The sequence below is a fragment of the Poecilia reticulata genome, chromosome 12 (assembly GCF_904066995.2).
Source record: "Poecilia reticulata chromosome 12, P_reticulata-male-v2, whole genome shotgun sequence".
In the NCBI taxonomy this organism is placed as follows: Eukaryota; Metazoa; Chordata; class Actinopteri; order Cyprinodontiformes; family Poeciliidae; genus Poecilia; species Poecilia reticulata.
In genome coordinates, this window is record NC_088841.1 from 23,364,657 (window position 1) to 23,382,315 (window position 17,659).

Sequence of the window (17,659 nt, forward strand, 5' to 3'; positions counted from 1 at the left end):
TTCAAGGCTGCTGTTATTCCCATTGGTGGTTTTTCCCTCCACCAAATTTTCCACTAATATATTTGGGAACATCAGCTTCTTTAGCAATGAGCGTTTTGTAACTTAGGTTTTTATTTTATTTTTTTAACAAAAGTGCAAGCTCAATGAAAGGTTTCAGACTTTTCTGTAAAGCTGGATCAGAACCAGGAAATGGATTTATTCAGACGAACCGTCACAAGGAAGTGGCCAAACATCCAAAAGCTCAACGAAATGCTAATATTTGGATTCATTTAGCCAAATACTAATATTTCTACCAGGAAGTGAGTCGGGCATCTCTAAATAAATAACCAAACACAGAAAAAATGTGCAAAATGATTCCTTTGCAGTTTTTATTCACATTTTATTTAAAACATTGACAATTTTTCACAACCTTCTCAATAATCATTGAAAATGTATTTATTGGCTTTGATCAAGTCGTCCTGATGGCTTAGCAGCTTTTTGCAGGTTGAAACTGGGATTCTTATGGTTCATCTTGGAGGTTGGAAGGCCTCTTTACCATCACCCTAATCCTAATCCACAATCTGCCACCACAGACTAAAGCGAAGATTTGATTCTTTAACCTTCATCAAATCCAACCTTAAAGAGTCAAAAGTAATGTTGAATTGATGTAAACATATTACATTATGTCTGGATTCTTCATTATTTACTCATTAGTTTACTTTACATTTAAAAAAAAAAAATATATATATATATATATATATATATATATATATATATATATATATATATATATATATATATATATCTTTTTATTCCCCAAATCTTTTTTTTTTCTTCTAATTTTTCCTGGATCAGGAGAAAATGAAAACTATGGCCAAGTATTACGGTAATTATACACAATGATTTTCTGCCAAAAGCCCCTGGAAATTTTGAGATTAATTTCATGTTTTGTCAGAGAAAAGAAATTAGCAAGTAAAAAAGAAAATGAAAACAATAGTTAAAATCGGCTGATTTTGATGATTTGCGCCTTTTGGAAAGAATTCTTCTTTTAATGTAAATGTGTTAAATAAATCTGAAAATTTCTGAATAGTTTGGTTAAAATTTACTGTTTCGAGAAAAATGTACTATATTTTTCTGTAACTCCAAGATTCCAAGGTGCTTTGTGAGAAATTGAGCAATAATTTCTTGTAACTCTCGTGGAGAACAGAGGGATGGCACTTTGTTGATTTGACATCAATTAAAGCTGATACAATCAATACTGCCCCCTACAGGTGGGAGTTTGTCACTTTAACCTGATGATTTTGACAATTTCTCTGTAAAATTTGCAACAAAAATTCAGTGATTTGTTGATTTTGCGAGAATTTCTGCGGAAAACCTCAACATGTATGATGGCCATAATATTTTGTAGTAGGAAAAAATGATCTTTCTTTCTCCATCTGACCTTCAAAAATACTTTCTATTCAAGTTTCTTCCAGGTCAGAGTTGGCTGCAAGTCCATCTCAGGTCCAGACAGTTCAATAAATCCCTTCATTTAAAGTGAATTTCCAAGTAACAGCAAACAAAAACATCCATGAAGCCCAAATAAATAAACATAAATTAACCCGGAAAAAAAATAAACTACATTCATTGAAGAACCTGGTTCATGAAGAATGTCGGCTCACTTATTAAACGTCTCCATTATTTACCCACAGAAGTGATAAATCACCACTAAATGTACGGTTCAGACATTAAATGGCACTAATGAGTGATTTACACCTTGTAAAATAACCCAAAATTAGAAAATGTACAGTCATTAATCGATAACCGAGTCGTAACAAAGTGTTCTGGTGAGTCTGATCCGAGTTCGGATATGAAAGCTTTTCCTTAGGAAAAATAAAGGAGGCCGAAACCTGGACCTTGCGGGACTCCGGGCTTCATTTGGGCGGAGAAGGCCATATGGGCAGAGGGTGAGCCTCGGTGTTGAAGACGTACTTGTCTAGGCTGAGCAGCTCCTCGTCGTCGGAGAACAGCAGGTAGAGGTACTTCAGCGTCTCGCCCAGGAAGAAGCTCTCCATCTTGTCCCGGGGGCCGGGGTTAGCGGGGTCACGGACGTTGCTGATGGACGTGTAGCCGCCGCCAGGGACCTGCAGTTGGACAAGACAAATGGTCAGGTGGTTAACGCTTCCATTGGGAAGCTGAAAAATCTATTTTGTTGAGCTTTCCCCAAGCTGCCAGAAGTCGAACATGAAACATAATTACATTTTACCAGCTGAGGAAATGTCAGAGAGGTCAGGAAACAGAGACGCTTTGGTCAAAAATCCTTCAAAATCACTTCAAATTCATTCCTGTAAAGGTGAACCATCAGGCTTCCTTCTACAGTTTGGCTGCTTTCATTCTTAGACGATCAGATTGTAGCCGTTTTACGGCGTCTTTTCACTTTAAATCCAAATAAGCTGCTGCTGGCCACGCCCCCAACTTGATGTTTACATTGGCACGTAAAAATGGCTGCAAACAGATGCGTAATTACACAACTGTACATCTTTGAAAAGCATTAGTAGAGCCTCCTGAACAACAAACAAGAATGCAGGAAGTGGTTTCTGGATGGGAAGTAAACAATAAAACACCTGTCTTTTCCAGCAGCCATTGTACAACGCATACAGCGGTAAAACCAGCTGACCTAACGTACTGGAACTCCAACAGGGCTGCTAGGAAACAGGCAGAATTCTGCTGGGGTTGCTAAGTAACCGGGCAGAGTTCTGCTGGGGTTGCTAGGTAACCGGGCACTGCCTGATTATTTTTGACGTCACGTTTAAGTGGCTCCTTTTCCAGACATCAAAAATCTTTAACTTAATGGCTAAAACCAACTGAGTGCTGTAGTTATTTAAACACTGGGGCTGTTTTTAGAAGCAGTTCAAACCCAAATTGAAGAGCAATAACATGAACATTTGAATTTTGCATAATAGTTCCCCTTTAATTCCTGGCTCTGTTTTTGACAAAAAAAAAATTCTGGTAAGATTTAGTGTTTTTACAGCATTTCTTGAAAAAGTACATCATCAAGTAATGCATAACAGCACAAGTTTTGATTAGAAATATACTTTTTTGGCCTTCAGGTCCGTTTGACTTGATGATTTTGGCCGACATGACAAAAGGTTTGGATGCCCCTGGTTTAGCATAATGTTCACATCATCAGTGAATCTGAACAACAGGAACAAATGAGCGTCCGGCTGGTCGGTACCTTGGTGAAGGCGTTGAAGCTCTGCAGGATGTCCCAGCCCCAGTCTCTGTACTTGGCCTCCTTGGTGAACCGGTACATGTAGAACAGACTCTCCACCGTCTCGGGGCGCAGCAGGTTGTGTCTGTCAGCAGGCTGCAGGACAGCAATCAGTGCTTTTAGTCTGACCTTTAAAAAGCTGACAGGACGCACGGAAACTGGACACAACTTTATTAAAGCTGATTACGGAGACAGAAGCAGCGATGAGGACTGAATGAAAACCAGCAGCAGGTCGTTCTTATTGTCCAGTGTTTGTCCTTAACGTAGCATTTTAGAGCGAATTTCAGCAGCTCTTTAAAACTTCTGGGTGACATGAGTCAGCGTTGGGCCCAGGCTGAGTGGGCGGGTCCAGATGAAGGAGCAGAGATGGAACAAAGTGGCAGAGCTGCAGCTGATCGATGCGGCTATAAAGCATTTTTAAACGGTCTCTCCCTGCATCAACGTCTCGTATAGGAGGAGAAGAGGAGCCAGATTAGTGTTTGTGATTTGACCAGGATTCACAGACGTTTTACAGGAAACAGTCAAAACTTTCAGTAAAACCTGCAAAAATCTGAGAAGAAGGACAGACAGACGGACGTTTAGATGGATGGACAGTTGGTTGATGGATGTTTGTCTCTTTGTTTCCTCTAGAGTCGGTAATCTGACATCATTCAGGCTGTTTCTGCTGATGAAGAGTCCAGTCAGACTCATGATGCTTGTGGTCATCATGGTGTTTAAAAGCTGCTCTCTCCCTCTCTCTGAATCATCCTACAGGCCTCTGTGATCACTCCGTTGTTTCTTTGGGTCTGAATGAGCTCAGAGAGCGTTTCCTGGTTATCTCTGGAGTTAATGGAGAAATATTCAGCGCTGCGAGAAACTCAGAGCCGCTAATGAAAAACCAAACGAGGCCTGAGGAGAGCAGGCGGCCGCGCAGAGCGGCTGATTAAAAATCAGATTCATCAGACCTGCTGGAGCATCTCAGCCGCGTTCGCACCGATTACACTGCAAAAACAACTTATAGCCCAGTTTCTACTGCAAATATCTAAGCAAACAAGACAAAACTAGCTTATAAGTTACTATTCAGCAAGAAACAGCAGCTTGTTTTATGTCAATAAGTCTTATAAAATAGTTAAGTAAAATAATTTGCCATAGAATGGAACATTTTTATATACATTAAAACTGATAAAAAATACTTGGTAAGATTTAGTGTTTTTGCAGCATTTATTTAAAAAGTCAGACTGCGAGTGAAAACATGGTAAAATTACCATGTAATTATAAGTTATAATATGTGAAAATGTCTTCTTCCACTGGCAGATTATTTCACCTATAGCTATTTTTTAATCAATATTAAGGATTTTTTGACTTAAAACAAGCACCTAGACCTTGCTGAAACGTTATTTGTAAGTTAGTTTTGTATAATTTTAAATGTACTAAGATATTTGAAGTAGAAACTAGATAAAAACTCTTGGTAAGATTTAGTGTTTTCGTCATGTTCCTCTTTCAGATGCTGTAAAAACCCATCACTGTGTGTAAAAACTTGCTAGCAGTGAATCCTGCACATGGACATGAGAATGAAAGCGTGTGAAACTCGGCCTGACCTTCACAGAAACGTCCTGGCCTTCGCTGCCCTGCACGTTGAAGTGAGCGATCTCCGGGCTGAGCCCCGTCTCCATCTGCCTGTACATCTGGTGGCAGGTCTCCATCAGCTGCTGGGCCAGGTCCATGTGGTCCGGCGGCAGGCCGCTGTGCGCCCCCAGAGCCAGAGTCCCCGGCAGGAAGCACACCAGGTGGTCCTGCAGGGCGGCGACAAAGAGAGACACGCTCACTGAACGGCTGCAGGAAATAAATCTGTTTAATGCAGAGCTTCCATAAGATCCGCGCCGCCTGAGGCTGCGTTCACACTGCAGCCTGAAGTGACCCAAATCAGATTTATTTGCCTTAATCTGGATCTTTTCATGCCACTCTGAACAACACAGGCTGATTTTTTTTCAAATGTGACCCAGGCTGCTCTAGATGGACAGTAAGGGGCGGGACGGACCCCACGGCATGCCAATACCAGACTTAGCTAGCAGGTAAAAGCTACATTAGCTAAGCTAGCTCAGCAGGAAGTACTGCAGTAGATACCACTGATGTTTATCTTAGTATTACACTGAGGTAGGTAAAGTACTAAAGTAGCTTTAATGTGTTTATATTGTTTCATAGCTAGGTAGGAACAAGGCGAGAGCTAGCTCTAAGCCTGTGGTTTGTTTATTGTCGTCATAGCAACTGCCTACCAAGATGGCCGTCATTTACAAAGCTAGTGGAAATGTGGCGTCACATGAGAGCAACACCGACTGCCATGACCCTCCATTGGTACCATTTTGGGGTTGAAGCGGTTTTGGGACAGTTCTCCGATGAAGGTGAGCCTGCCGGGTCCGGTCTGCCTCACCAGGTGCTTCTTCACTCCCTCCACCGCCTGCAGGTAATCCTCCAGCAGCCTGCAGGCAGAACCAGGAGGGTCAAAGGTCCTCCTGGAAGAACTCTGAAGAACTCTGAATACTCGCAGGTTTTATCTACTGGTGGGGTTTAATGTTTTAAATACAGATTTAATAATAATTGCAAGTTCTGGCAGTTTTTTCTTTTCATGAAAAAACGTTGAATTTTCAGAACAAAATGACAAAAACATATAAATAATGTCCTTAGAGCTAATTTTCTTGTCAGTAACTTTGAAAAATATCAGATTGAAGAAAATGTATTCAGCATTATTCAAGTTTGATGTTTTTCTTCATTTTAAAACTTGTCCCTTTTATCTAGTCTCCTTTCTTTCCTTCCTTTTGTTTTCCTCTTTTCCTCACCTCCTTTCCTCACTTTCTTCCTTTTCTTTTTCACCGTCTTCCACTGGTTCATATGAAATAAATAATAATAATAATAGATTCAGTGCTGCTTATTGAGTAAAAATAACATTGATGCCTCTAAGAATCAAACATTTTCTCTCCATTTCTTTTGCACTATTTGTTGGGAAACTAAAATAAAACATTGTAAATAAAGTCATAATGTTGCATCATTACTGTTCAAGTCGGTACGTTTTGGTTTAGGAGGTAAAAACGAGGCTTTACTCGTCCTCGGTCTTCCCGCCCTGGATCCACTGCTTCAGCAGGTATTCGTAGTAGCTGTCGGCCCGCGCGCCCAGCGTGAAAACGCCTTTATGGGAGAACTGGCCGCTGTTGGTGTTGATGAACATGGGAACCAGGCCGTCGTATTTCCCTGGCAGCTTGTGGACGAGCCGCATCACCTCGTTCACAGCGTCCTGCAGGGAAACAGGAAGGAACAAAACGAGATTAACGACTGAAGCTGAAGTAGTTAGCATCATTAGCATCTGAGCTAATCAGAAGGAAAACATCAGATTAACTTCAAGAACCTGATTCTATCACATTTTGGTTTGAATCTATACACCAACTGAAAAATCACAACTTTTCTGATGTTTCTGTGACTTTAAATAAACCCAGAACCTACATGACCATATATGGAGTGATGATGTATCATGTGGAGCAGAAATTAGAAAACAAAAAAATAACTTCCTGAACTTTTCTGGGCTGCAATCAACAATCAATACATTATTCTGCCGTTTTCATCAAACTAATAATTGACATATTCTGCAGATTTTTTATTTATGCCCTTTTTATGCAATATTAGAAAAATATTTAAGGATGGAAACAATTAAATTTTTGTAAGAAAATTAACATTTTATTGCTTAAAATGCACCAAGAGCGTCCAAAACTGAACGATTTGTTATTTATAGTAACAGATGCATCTGCAGGTAAAAATACTTCCAACATCGACTTGAAAATTTATTTTTAAGACAATTAAATCTGAGTTTAGAAGTATTTTTTAGCTGCAGATGCATCTTTTGCTACAAATGATCAAGAGTTCACTAAAGGAATTCTGTTACTGCATTTTATGGAATAAAATGTTTATTTTCTTATTTGAAAAGGAACTGAATTGTTTGTTTGCATCTTTTTCTGTATCTCTAATATTGTTTAAAAAAGCTTAAATGAAAAATCTGCCAAATACGGCAATTTTTAAAACCCGATTAATCGATTAATCAACAGAATAATTGATTAATCGATTACTAAAACAACCGTTAGTTGCCACCCTAATGTGTTTGGATTGGTTTTGTTGGCGGAGCTGCAGCAGCGGCTCCTTGTGGTACCGGTTTGCGGTCCAGACCTGGTACTGGGGGTCCTGGGTCAGGTGGCTCAGCTCCCTGAACTCCAGCTGGATGCTGGTGACCTCGGCGACTGTACTGTCTGACGTCCACCGCGGCGGGTGTGCCGTCCCCTTCCCGATGTTGACGTCTGAAAACGGGATCTTTGATGGTGTCTTGAAGGCCGGCATCATTCGGGACCCCAGGTCTTTCTTTAAGGGACAGAAATAATCTAATTAGAGACTGGAGATGTTTTTCTTGACGTTGAAATAAAGTTTTTCCTTACAGCTTTGTCTAAGAAGAGCTGGTCTCCTGTCAGGTGGTAGCAGCTCAGCAGTCCGCCCAGAATCCGAATGGTCGTCTCAAAAAGATTCACGTCCACGTTCTTGTCAAAGGAAAGTTCTTTCTCCACCCAGCTTCTAGCTTCAGCAAATTCTGCATCAAGAGACCCGCTGCATGTTACTGTTTACATCCGGAAATTTAACACAGTAGAACAACTCCGTTTAAAAAATGAAACCTGGAGATGCAGCTATTACTGATTTATTGCAGTTTGCCACAGCAAAGCAAAAAATAATGCAGACAAGCCGCTGAGGAACTAAACCACTCATGTTCTTCTTCTTTCTCGCTCCCTGGATCGGCTACGCTACACGCAGATTCGTTGCCATAGCAACTGACAAGAACAATGCCACTTTATGTTTCAGGATTCAACACCAACATTTCCCACATAAAGAACAGAACATTCAGTCGGTTACAGTTGTATGTTTTCAGGCTGGATGTTTATTTTCCGATTATTAATAATGGTAGATTAGCTACCGCTGCTATTAGCTAAGGTAACACTGCTGTGGTGGATTAGCTAATTTAAACTCCTGCTATACTAATGTTTAAATCTGGCAGAGTTGGTGTTTTTGTCGCCTTTTCTTATTTTGTAACTCAACCGAAACACAATAATTTCCGTATCACATCTACATGCTAAGGTTGTCATAGTCATACTTCTCTCTCCCCCGATATTTTTTTCTTAATCAGAACTTTTTTCCGACCTTATTATCTACTTATCATTGCATCCCTTTTTCTTTTACATGCCAGGCGTACATTAACAGCTAATGCTAGTCATTACCGGCTAGCATCTCTTTGCAGGGAGAAAAGGGGGACGGGATCTTGTGGGTGTGACCTGACCATAGAGATTAATTACATGCTCAAAAGTGTAAATATTAAGTATGTAAATGTTGACCAATAAGTTTAAAAGCTTCTGTGTGGAACAACAAGTGGAATAAATCACCTTCTTTTAGCCCCATAATCCACATGGTGTCCAGAGAGTCAATGAGCGTCAGGCCCAAGCCGAACCATTCGCTGAATGACTTGGAGATGGGTTTGAGCTCGTCGTGACCCCAGGCGTATTCCCGGTAGGCTTTCCAAGCGTGCCTGAAGGCGTCGCGGACGGCCTCCAGACGCTCCGCCGCTCCGGGGGAAACTGGATTTAAAAACAAAGACGATTCATCTACAGCTCCTCTTGAAGTGATCTCACTGCTGAGCTAAAGAAAATCTTCAAACGTTTTGAAAACACACAAATAATGTTACAAAATATACAGAAACATGGAGACGGTTTTAAAAACCATCCAATCGAGAAAATAATCAATTAATCACCACAAGAAACGAATAATTGTCAGAATGCAACTTGATTAGTCAATTAATGGTCAAAGTAATTGATTTTCAGAATTTTTTATTAATCGTCAGGACAACTGATTAATCATGAGAGGTAGAAACTGTACTGAACTCATCACTTCCTGTTCACTACTGACATCTGAACTCATCACTTCCTGTTCACTACTGACATCTGAACTCATCACTTCCTGTTCACTACTACTGACATCTGAACTCATCACTTCCTGTTCACTACTGACATCTGAACTCATCACTTCCTGTTCACTACTACTGACATCTGAACTCATCACTTCCTGTTCACTACTACTGACATCTGAACTCATCACTTCCTGTTCACTACTGACATCTGAACTCATCACTTCCTGTTCACTACTGACATCTGAACTCATCACTTCCTGTTCACTACTGACATCTGAACTCATCACTTCCTGTTCACTACTGACATCTGAACTCATCACTTCCTGTTCACTACAGACATCTGAACTCATCACTTCCTGTTCACTACTGACATCTGAACTCATCACTTCCTGTTGTTACAGACATCTGAACTCATCACTTCCTGTTCACTACAGACATCTGAACTCATCACTTCCTGTTCACTACAGACATCTGAACTCATCACTTCCTGTTCACTACAGACATCTGAACTCATCACTTCCTGTTCATTACAATCTGAACTCATCACTTCCTGTTCATTACAATCTGAACTCATCACTTCCTGTTCACTACAGACATCTGAACTCATCACTTCCTGTTCGTTACAATCTGAACTCATCACTTCCTGTTCATTACAATCTGAACTCATCACTTCCTGTTCACTACAGACATCTGAACTCATCACTTCCTGTTCATTACAATCTGAACTCATCACTTCCTGTTCGTTACAATCTGAACTCATCACTTGCTGTTCACTACAGACATCTTAACTCATCACTTCCTGTTGTTACAGACATCTGAACTCATCACTTCCTGTTGTTACAGACATCTGAACTCATCACTTCCTGTTCATTACAGACATCTGAACTCATCACTTCCTGTTCATTACAGACATCTGAACTCATCACTTCCTGTTCATTACAGACATCTGAACTCATCACTTCCTGTTCATTACAGACATCTGAACTCATCACTTCCTGTTCATTACAGACATCTGAACTCATCACTTCCTGTTTGTTGCAGACAATCAGAGGTGAAAATGAAGGCGGACCTTGCTGATGGACGGAGGCAGCAGGTTTGGCCGGCGCTTGAGGCTCCACAGCTTCTTTCTGATTGGACAGTGGTTCTGTGGCCGGCTCAGCTCCTCTCCTGCTGCACGGCCACAACAACAACAGCATCTAAACACGCCTTTAAACTTTTCCTTTCCAAAAAAAAAATCCACATTACCTGATGACTCTCTCCTTCTCCTTTTCCTCGCCGGCTTCTTCCCGAACCACTTCCTGGTTCTGCTTTGCGTCGCTCACTGTGTCCGAAGCATTTCCTTCCTTTCGGGAGTTTGGTGGAGCTCTTTTGTTGGGAAATGGCTTCCTCTGTCCGTAAAAACACAGAAACAGATTAAAAAACAAACATTAAACACACAATAAAATCCCTCATTTATTCAGAACCTTCCCGTTTTATTCTCAGATTATGTTGATGTCTTTCTCTTCCTCAGCTTTGAACAATCCCATCATGACTCACAGTCCTGCATATCCTACACATTTCCACAGTAACCAGCAGCTATTTAAGTCCTGCATCCTGAGTCATATTAACCGTTTCATGGAGCTGCTGCTGTTACTGTAAATAAAAGGCATCGTTTTGCAATAAGCTGATTTAATTTGATTTTAAAAACATACAGCTGGTGTTTGTTGGCTCTGTGTGTTTGTCCAACAATAACAGATTGTTTTTAAATCTTTAATGCAAAGTGTTTAGATTTTTGGGACAGTTTTGGTTTAATTAATTATCTGAATGTTCTTTGAGTTAATAAATGGATTACTAAAGTAGTTGAAAATTATTTTAACTGGTTTATCACAACTGTCAATAAGACATTAATGTTCCTATTTTAAAAGGGATTTGATTATTTGTTTGCATCTTTCAAGGTTTTTCTATTATTGTATAAAAATGGCTTAAGTGGTTAAATGATTGTGACAATTTTCTTTATACAAGCAATTGAAAAAATAATCAATTAGTCACGAAAATAATTGATTAATCAGAATGATCAACTGTCAGAATCTTCTATTAAATGTTGGAATAATCAATTAATCACCAAAATAATCATCAGAATTATTGATTACTAGCCAGACTGCCACCTGATTAGTCTGATCAATTGTCAAACTAATCACTTAATCATCAGGATAATCTATTAATGGTCAAAATAACTGATTAATCATGAAAATAACCAATTAATCACCAGAATGATCAATTAATCATTAGAATGATGGATAAATTGCCATAGTGATCAATTAACTGTGAGAATAATCAATTGTCATAATGTTACCTGATAAGTCTGATCAATCATCAAACTAATGAAATAATCAGAATAATTGATTAATAGTCTTATAACTGATTAACTGTAAGATCAGTAATCACCTGAGTGATTGATTAATCATCAGACTGATCGATTAATCGTCAGGATAATCGATTAATCTTCGTAATAATTTATTTATAAGATAATTGGAAGTTCCAGTCATGAATAAATCTGATAAAATGTTCAGTCATGACCGTTTAAAAGCAACAACATGAACATTCACTCGGCTCCAGTTTTAGAAATAAAGACCCACCTTGGTGGGCGGCCTAGCCAAAGCAGGGATGTTCGGTCCTCTGGGCTCCATCGGGTCAGCTGGCTCCACATGGGGCCCGGCTGCCGGGCCTCTGCCTTCAACCGGCTTCAGAACCGGGGGAACCAGACCTCTGTCACTCAGCTCCAGCCAGTCCTCCGTATCGGACCGCCCTGCAGAATTTACCCAGTTAGCCGAAATTCATCACCATCAGAAAAACACCAAATGTTCCACTAATCTCTCACTAAGACGAGCGCCTGGCTTCACCTCTCCGCTGCTCCACAACGCTGGGGAAGGAGAGCAGCGCGAACACGAGCATTAGAGCCAGCAGGAAGAGGATGAGGCTCCGCTGCATCCGAGAAAGCTGCTTCCATTTCTGAGAAAGCAAAAACAGAAAAATGACATGAAACTCTACTTACATCCATAACTCCATCACCTTCGTTTCATCTAAAACGAAAACGTACAGCCTTTCCTCAGCTAATGTTTTATTTCTCAGACTTTTTCAGGCTGAGGAGATTAAAATGGACCCTGTAATACCAACATCCTGATAAATACAGTCTGAAATTAAAATGTTCACTGTCTCTGTTCCTTCTAATGTGAAAGGTGGCACTGTTTTTTTTAAATGTGACCGATAACCATCCATCCATTTTCTTGACACCCTTGTTCCTCAGTGGGGTCGGGAGGGTTGCTGGTGCCTCTCCAGCTAACGTTCCGGGCAAGAGGCGGGGTCACCTGGACAGGTCGCCAGTCTGTTGCAGGGCAACACAGAGACACACAACCATGCACACACACTCACCTACGGGCAATTTGGAGAGACCAATTAACTTGACAGTCATGTTTTTGGACTGTGGGAGGAAACCGGAGTACCTGGAGAAAACCCACCATGCACAGGGAGAACATGGAGACTCCATGCAGAAAGACCGGGAATCAAACCTTCTTGCTGCAAGGCAACAGCTCTACCAACTGCGCCACTGTGCAGTCGTGACCAATAACAATAAACCATAAGCAAGTCTATTCTGAGTTATTTACAGTTTCTGAAACTATGTTTTCTCCGCTTTCGCACAGAGATAAAAACAAACAAACTATGTTTTAGGGCTATTTGTTATTTATAAAATTAAATTACATTTTGAGTTGTAAAAACAAACATTTTCTTCCAACCAGTGTACTGCCCAACATCCATAGTTTTATTTTAGGTGTTAGATGCAGTTAGTCGGCGCGGGGCGCAGCGCTGCTCACCGCCTCATCGTCATCACGTCCAGCCGCAGACAGAGAGCTGCACTCATGCATCAAATAATGCTGAAAAACTAAAGTTCTGCAACCCAGAAACCTTCCACTGGTATCTTCAGGCTTCCTTTTTTTAGTCTGAAGTGGAGAGGACGACATAGCAGGGCATTATGGGTAAATAAAACCAAAACAAACATGCTAGCCTACCGCTAGCACGAGAAATGGTTCATTTCTCAAAATAGAAATCCTACAGCCATTTTAGTTTCTATTTTGTGAAGAAGGAAGAGGTTCTCATGTTGCTTCCTTCAGTGGTTTGTGGTGCAGCGCCCCCACAGGCGAGGAGGGGTACAGGTTTTTAAATGAGTTTGGTTGGTTTGACTCGGTGCAGAGTGAAAAAGAACCGCAGCAGCTGAAAATGTAAACAAATGTTGCAGTTTTGTTCACAAATAGAACAAAATCTGCTGGACTATCAGGTGTAAAAACAGCCTGAAGAAACTCAGAAATAAAGAGCCTGAGATAACAAACAGGTAGGGAGCTGCTGGACCCGTTCAACATGGAGGAAACTGAACCGCATCGTTTTAACCCACCAGCAGGAAGGGGAGCTTCACAGGATGAAACTCTCCACTACAGAGAAACAGGAATAATTCACATGGACAATCTTTCCCTGCACAAAACCACAAATATCCCAGTGAGATCTTTAAACATTAAACAGATATTTTTGTCCCATCCCAGCCTGATAGGACAAGTTTACTTCCCATCAGGGAGATTTACTGGATCCTGCTGTTCACACTGGCCCTCATTTGACTTTCAGATCATTTAGTTTATTTTCCGTTTTGATGTTTATGTTTTGCATATTTTCCACAAGAAATAAATAAAATATGGAGATGAATTAGGATTTTCCCGTCCTCACCCTCCAGCAGGACTGTCTCCGGTGTTTGCCGTTGTTGTAGGCGTGACTGTGGGGGTCGCTCAGGGTCAGCGCGATGAAGTCCTTCCTGGGAGGGGGGTACATCCTGGGTCTGGATGATGGGGTCAAAGGTCATAGAACCTGGTGACAAGGACCCAAAAGTTAAAACCAGAGCAAACCTGTCAGGTAGGACATGGCTCATCACTGAATATGGAGACTTCAAGCCAAATTAGGTTTTCTACCAACATTTGGACTCTTTCACTTCCCTCAATATTTTTTCCCCTCAGAATTACATTTTTTTATCTCTCACAATCTTGACATTTTTCCCTCATCATTTTGACTTTTCTTCTAAAGAATTTTGACATTTCTCAAAATGTTGACTTTTTTCTTCTTCCAATATTTAGATTATTTTATAGAATTTTGACAAATTTTTCTCATATTTTAGATTTTTTTTCTAAGAATATAAATGAATCTCTCAGAATTTTGACTTATTTTCCCCCCATAATTTTTCTTTCCTAGAATTTTGACTGGTTTTTATTTTTATTTATTTTACATATCTTAAACTGTTATTTGGCTCCAAATTTTGACTTAATTTTTTACTGTAATTTGGATTTTTCTTCCACAGAATTTGGCATATTTTCCCTCATTATTTTGATTTTTTTTTTCCATCAGGATTTAGATTTTTCTTCCACAGGATTTTTTTTACCATTTTTTCCCTCATGATTTGGATTCATTCTAAAAAAAACAAAAAAAAAACAAGGAAAAAACAATAAAGTCAATCTGATTTGTTTTCTTCTTTAGTGGCTCTAATCTCGTTTCGCAGATTTTTAGCTGAACTGAGGTTATAAATTGCTCGTAATGTCAAGATTGCAAACCGCTTTCTACACCAAGCAGTAAAACTTAAACACTATATTACAAATTGTATTAAAATACAGCTGTAACACACTGCTCAATGACCTAAATCTGGCTACGGCTAACTTCTGAGCTACTCTGAGGTATAATTTTATCAGAACAGAACCATTTTACCAGCAGATGACAGATTAAAGCTTCGGGTTTCTTCCCTCTCTCACCTTTGAGGAAGCTTGGCTGCCTGACAGCGACTTTCCGCTGCTGAAACCCAAACAGCTGTTAGCTTCCAGAGGCTAGCCCGCCTCTTCCAGTGGCTTCCGCATGAAAAATAAAACCTTTCCGGGTCCAGAACCGCAGACCAGTAGAAAAAAACAAACCTGAACGACTTTTACACCCAACAAAAAGCTGCTACATGAGATGACAAGCAGGTTAAACCAGGGGAAAATGATGCTAAAGTTACAGAATGAACCACCAGGTAGGGATGCGGAAAGGAACGAACCGGTGACGACATAGAGTCACGTGACGTGCGTAACGTCAGGACGTTAACCGTTTCAGTACCGCGTTTCTCCATAAGCCCCAAAATGTCAATATTAACTTTGTACGGATTAAATATGGTTTTTATTCTAATTTTATTACACAATTAAAACAATTGGATTGTTTTTTTTTAAATATATCAAAATCCTTGACATTTTCAAAGGCTAAAAAAGGATAACATGAAGGAAAATTGTAATTTTTTAAAAATATGGCACAGAATATTCCCATTTCATTACCTCTACATGACTTATTCTCAGAAATGTTTGAGCTCAAAAAGTAGAAAATTTGCAAGAAAATAAGTCTGAAATTTTGAGATTAGTCTCAGAAAAAAACCCTGTAAATTTCTGAAGTTGAAAAGTCAAAAATTTCCAAGAAAAAAATTTGACATTAACCTCAAACTTTCTAGAAGTCTATTTTTTTTTTTTACTATTTTCTAACACATTTTAAACTTTTCAAACTGAAAATTTTGAGTTTAGTATTTTTTTTTTTAAGTTCAGAAAAAAGTGAGTTTAATTTGAAATGTTCAACCTTTGGACCACAGGAATTAATTTTTCCCAGAAAATGTATGTTCTTTTTTTGTTTTCAAATTTTTGGCAGAAAATATGAGTATTTTTTGTAATCGCTCTAACGTGTTGTCATAGTAATCCACCGTGTTTCAAAGTTTCATTATCAAAACAAAAGCATATAATTTACTTTTACCACAATATTCCCTAAATTTAATTACACATTGCTTCTTAATGGTGCTAATTTCCATTCCTTAGATGACTAGTGTATCTAAAAAGCTTCATACCCAAAAATGTGAAATAACTTTTAGTTGTAGAACAAATTAATCAGCCTAAATATTTTTCTATGTCTCAAGTTCAAATATTTATTAAGTTTAGATCTAGGAATTTGACAACAAAACTGTAAAAAAAAAAAAAAAGACAAACATGCTGGGGCAACAGCAGATGAAGTGCCTGTGTGTGTCATACCTGAGATGTAAAAGAAAAAAATTATATTTACATATACATCAAAATACAGAAACAAAATGTAAAAAAAAAGAAGCTTTGCATCATTTAAAACGAGGAGTGATCGTAAACAGCTAGCACCAAGCATGCATGAGATGACATCAGCACCTGAATCAGCTTTAAATAAATGATCAGCACCTTTAGAGTGATAAACTCATCAGTGGGACAGAACCGGCCTGGAAGCAAAACCGTCTGACTTTCATATACACACTAAGGAACGTGAACAGCACAAAAAAACAAATACATTTAATTTACTTTATACCAGATAAATGTCTCTGTAAACAAAAATGATTTCCCTGTTAAAAAAGCAACAGAAACCGAGGGATTCAATCCCCCAACAAAAGAGAAGGAAGTTGGTGAAATCTTCAGAAACTGGAGAAAGAAGCTCTTTCTGTGTCCGTGATTTAAATCCCTGCTGCATTTCTGCGTGGTGTGGAGGAGCGGAGGGTTTCTAGCTGAAACACACGGGTCCAACGGTGAGGCTGAACTGGTGCGTGAAGTTCCCGCTGTCCATCAGCGCCACGTCTCTGAGAGGAAGCAGCTGCAGGTCCTCGAACTCCAACACCGACTCTCCAGAACCGGAAACCGCCTCCTCCACTGGCTGAAAAAAAAACATCATCAGTTAATACAGACCCGCTGCAGCGCACAACGGATGCTGCAGGGAAAAAAGCTGCTGCTGGCCGATGACTAGCATTGGTTTTAGCTGTCAAGTTATCAACATAAAGCGCTAAATCTTAAATGTTCACCTGATATATGAAAGAAAAGGGACGCAGGGTTTTACTACTAATTGTCAATACTACAAAAACTAGGGGACAAGGTCAGGAAAACGTTTTGATGAAGAAAAATAATAGCGAGGGAGAGGGAAGTAGGTCAGTTATGCTGGCTTGACTATGACAAACTTAACATTTAGATGAGCTGTGGAACTCTGTGTGTTTCAGTTCAGTTAAAAAAATAAAATAAGGCAAACTAAACAGCAACTCTTATAGATTGTCAGTAGAGCAGGTGCTAAAATTAGCTAATCTACCACCACTGTGTTAGCTTAGCTAATAGCAGTGCTAGCTAATCTACCACAGCGATCACTTATTCATAATCACAAAATAAACATAAAATCTAAAAACATAAAAATGTAACGGACTGAAAGTTCTGCTCTTTGTGTGAGAAATGTTTGCTTTTTGGTGTCAAATCCTGAAACATGTAGCGGCATTGTCAGTCAGTTTCTATGGCAACGAGTCTTCATGTAGCGTAGCCGACACAGAGAGCAAGAAAAAAGTGGCTTCGAGTTTTTCCTCAAAGGTTTTTCAGCAGCCAAACCAAAACACAAAAGGAAAAAATAAACAA

The 17,659-nt window shown here is 39.6% G+C and overlaps 2 protein-coding genes across 5 annotated transcripts in view; both read right to left on the reverse strand.

Moving 5' to 3' along the window:
- Window positions 1–339: 339 nt before the first annotated feature.
- On the reverse strand, window positions 340–15,317 carry man1b1a (mannosidase, alpha, class 1B, member 1a). Of its 2 annotated transcripts, none has more exons than XM_008424629.3 (14): window positions 15,002–15,317; window positions 13,935–14,072; window positions 12,068–12,176; window positions 11,804–11,973; window positions 10,434–10,576; window positions 10,258–10,355; window positions 8,668–8,859; window positions 7,678–7,826; window positions 7,415–7,603; window positions 6,304–6,494; window positions 5,565–5,685; window positions 4,807–5,001; window positions 3,194–3,325; window positions 340–2,102 (listed from the first exon to the last, which is right to left on the reverse strand). In XM_008424629.3, exons 2-14 carry the CDS (start codon window positions 14,034–14,036, stop codon window positions 1,893–1,895), a joined length of 2,001 nt encoding a protein of 666 aa, XP_008422851.2. In that variant the 5' UTR covers window positions 14,037–14,072; window positions 15,002–15,317; the 3' UTR covers window positions 340–1,892. The 2 variants fall into 2 exon arrangements, with proteins under 2 accessions (XP_008422851.2, XP_008422850.2); XM_008424628.3 differs by having other exon boundaries at window positions 10,258–10,358; window positions 15,002–15,316.
- Window positions 15,318–16,156: 839 nt separating this feature from the next.
- LOC103473993 (uncharacterized) overlaps window positions 16,157–17,659 on the reverse strand; it is a 78,436-nt gene continuing 76,933 nt past the window's right edge. For all 3 annotated transcript variants that reach the window (XM_017307678.2, XM_081613473.1, XM_017307679.2), the window contains one exon: window positions 16,157–16,922. In XM_017307678.2, the coding sequence (XP_017163167.1) occupies window positions 16,773–16,922 (150 nt within the window). In that variant the 3' untranslated portion in view covers window positions 16,157–16,772. The remainder of the gene's footprint in view (window positions 16,923–17,659) is intronic.

Excerpts from the sequence above, each read along its gene's own strand:
- man1b1a (XM_008424628.3), bottom strand. The coding sequence starts at position 14,036 with ATGTACCCCCCTCCCAGGAAGGACTTCATCGCGCTGACCCTGAGCGAC. Across the intron at positions 5,002-5,564 it reads ACCGCTTCAACCCCAAAATG|GACCACCTGGTGTGCTTCCT; the intron begins GTACCAATGGAG and ends GCCGCCCTGCAG. Across the intron at positions 3,326-4,806 it reads GCCAGGACGTTTCTGTGAAG|CCTGCTGACAGACACAACCT; the intron begins GTCAGGCCGAGT and ends GCTGTCCTGCAG.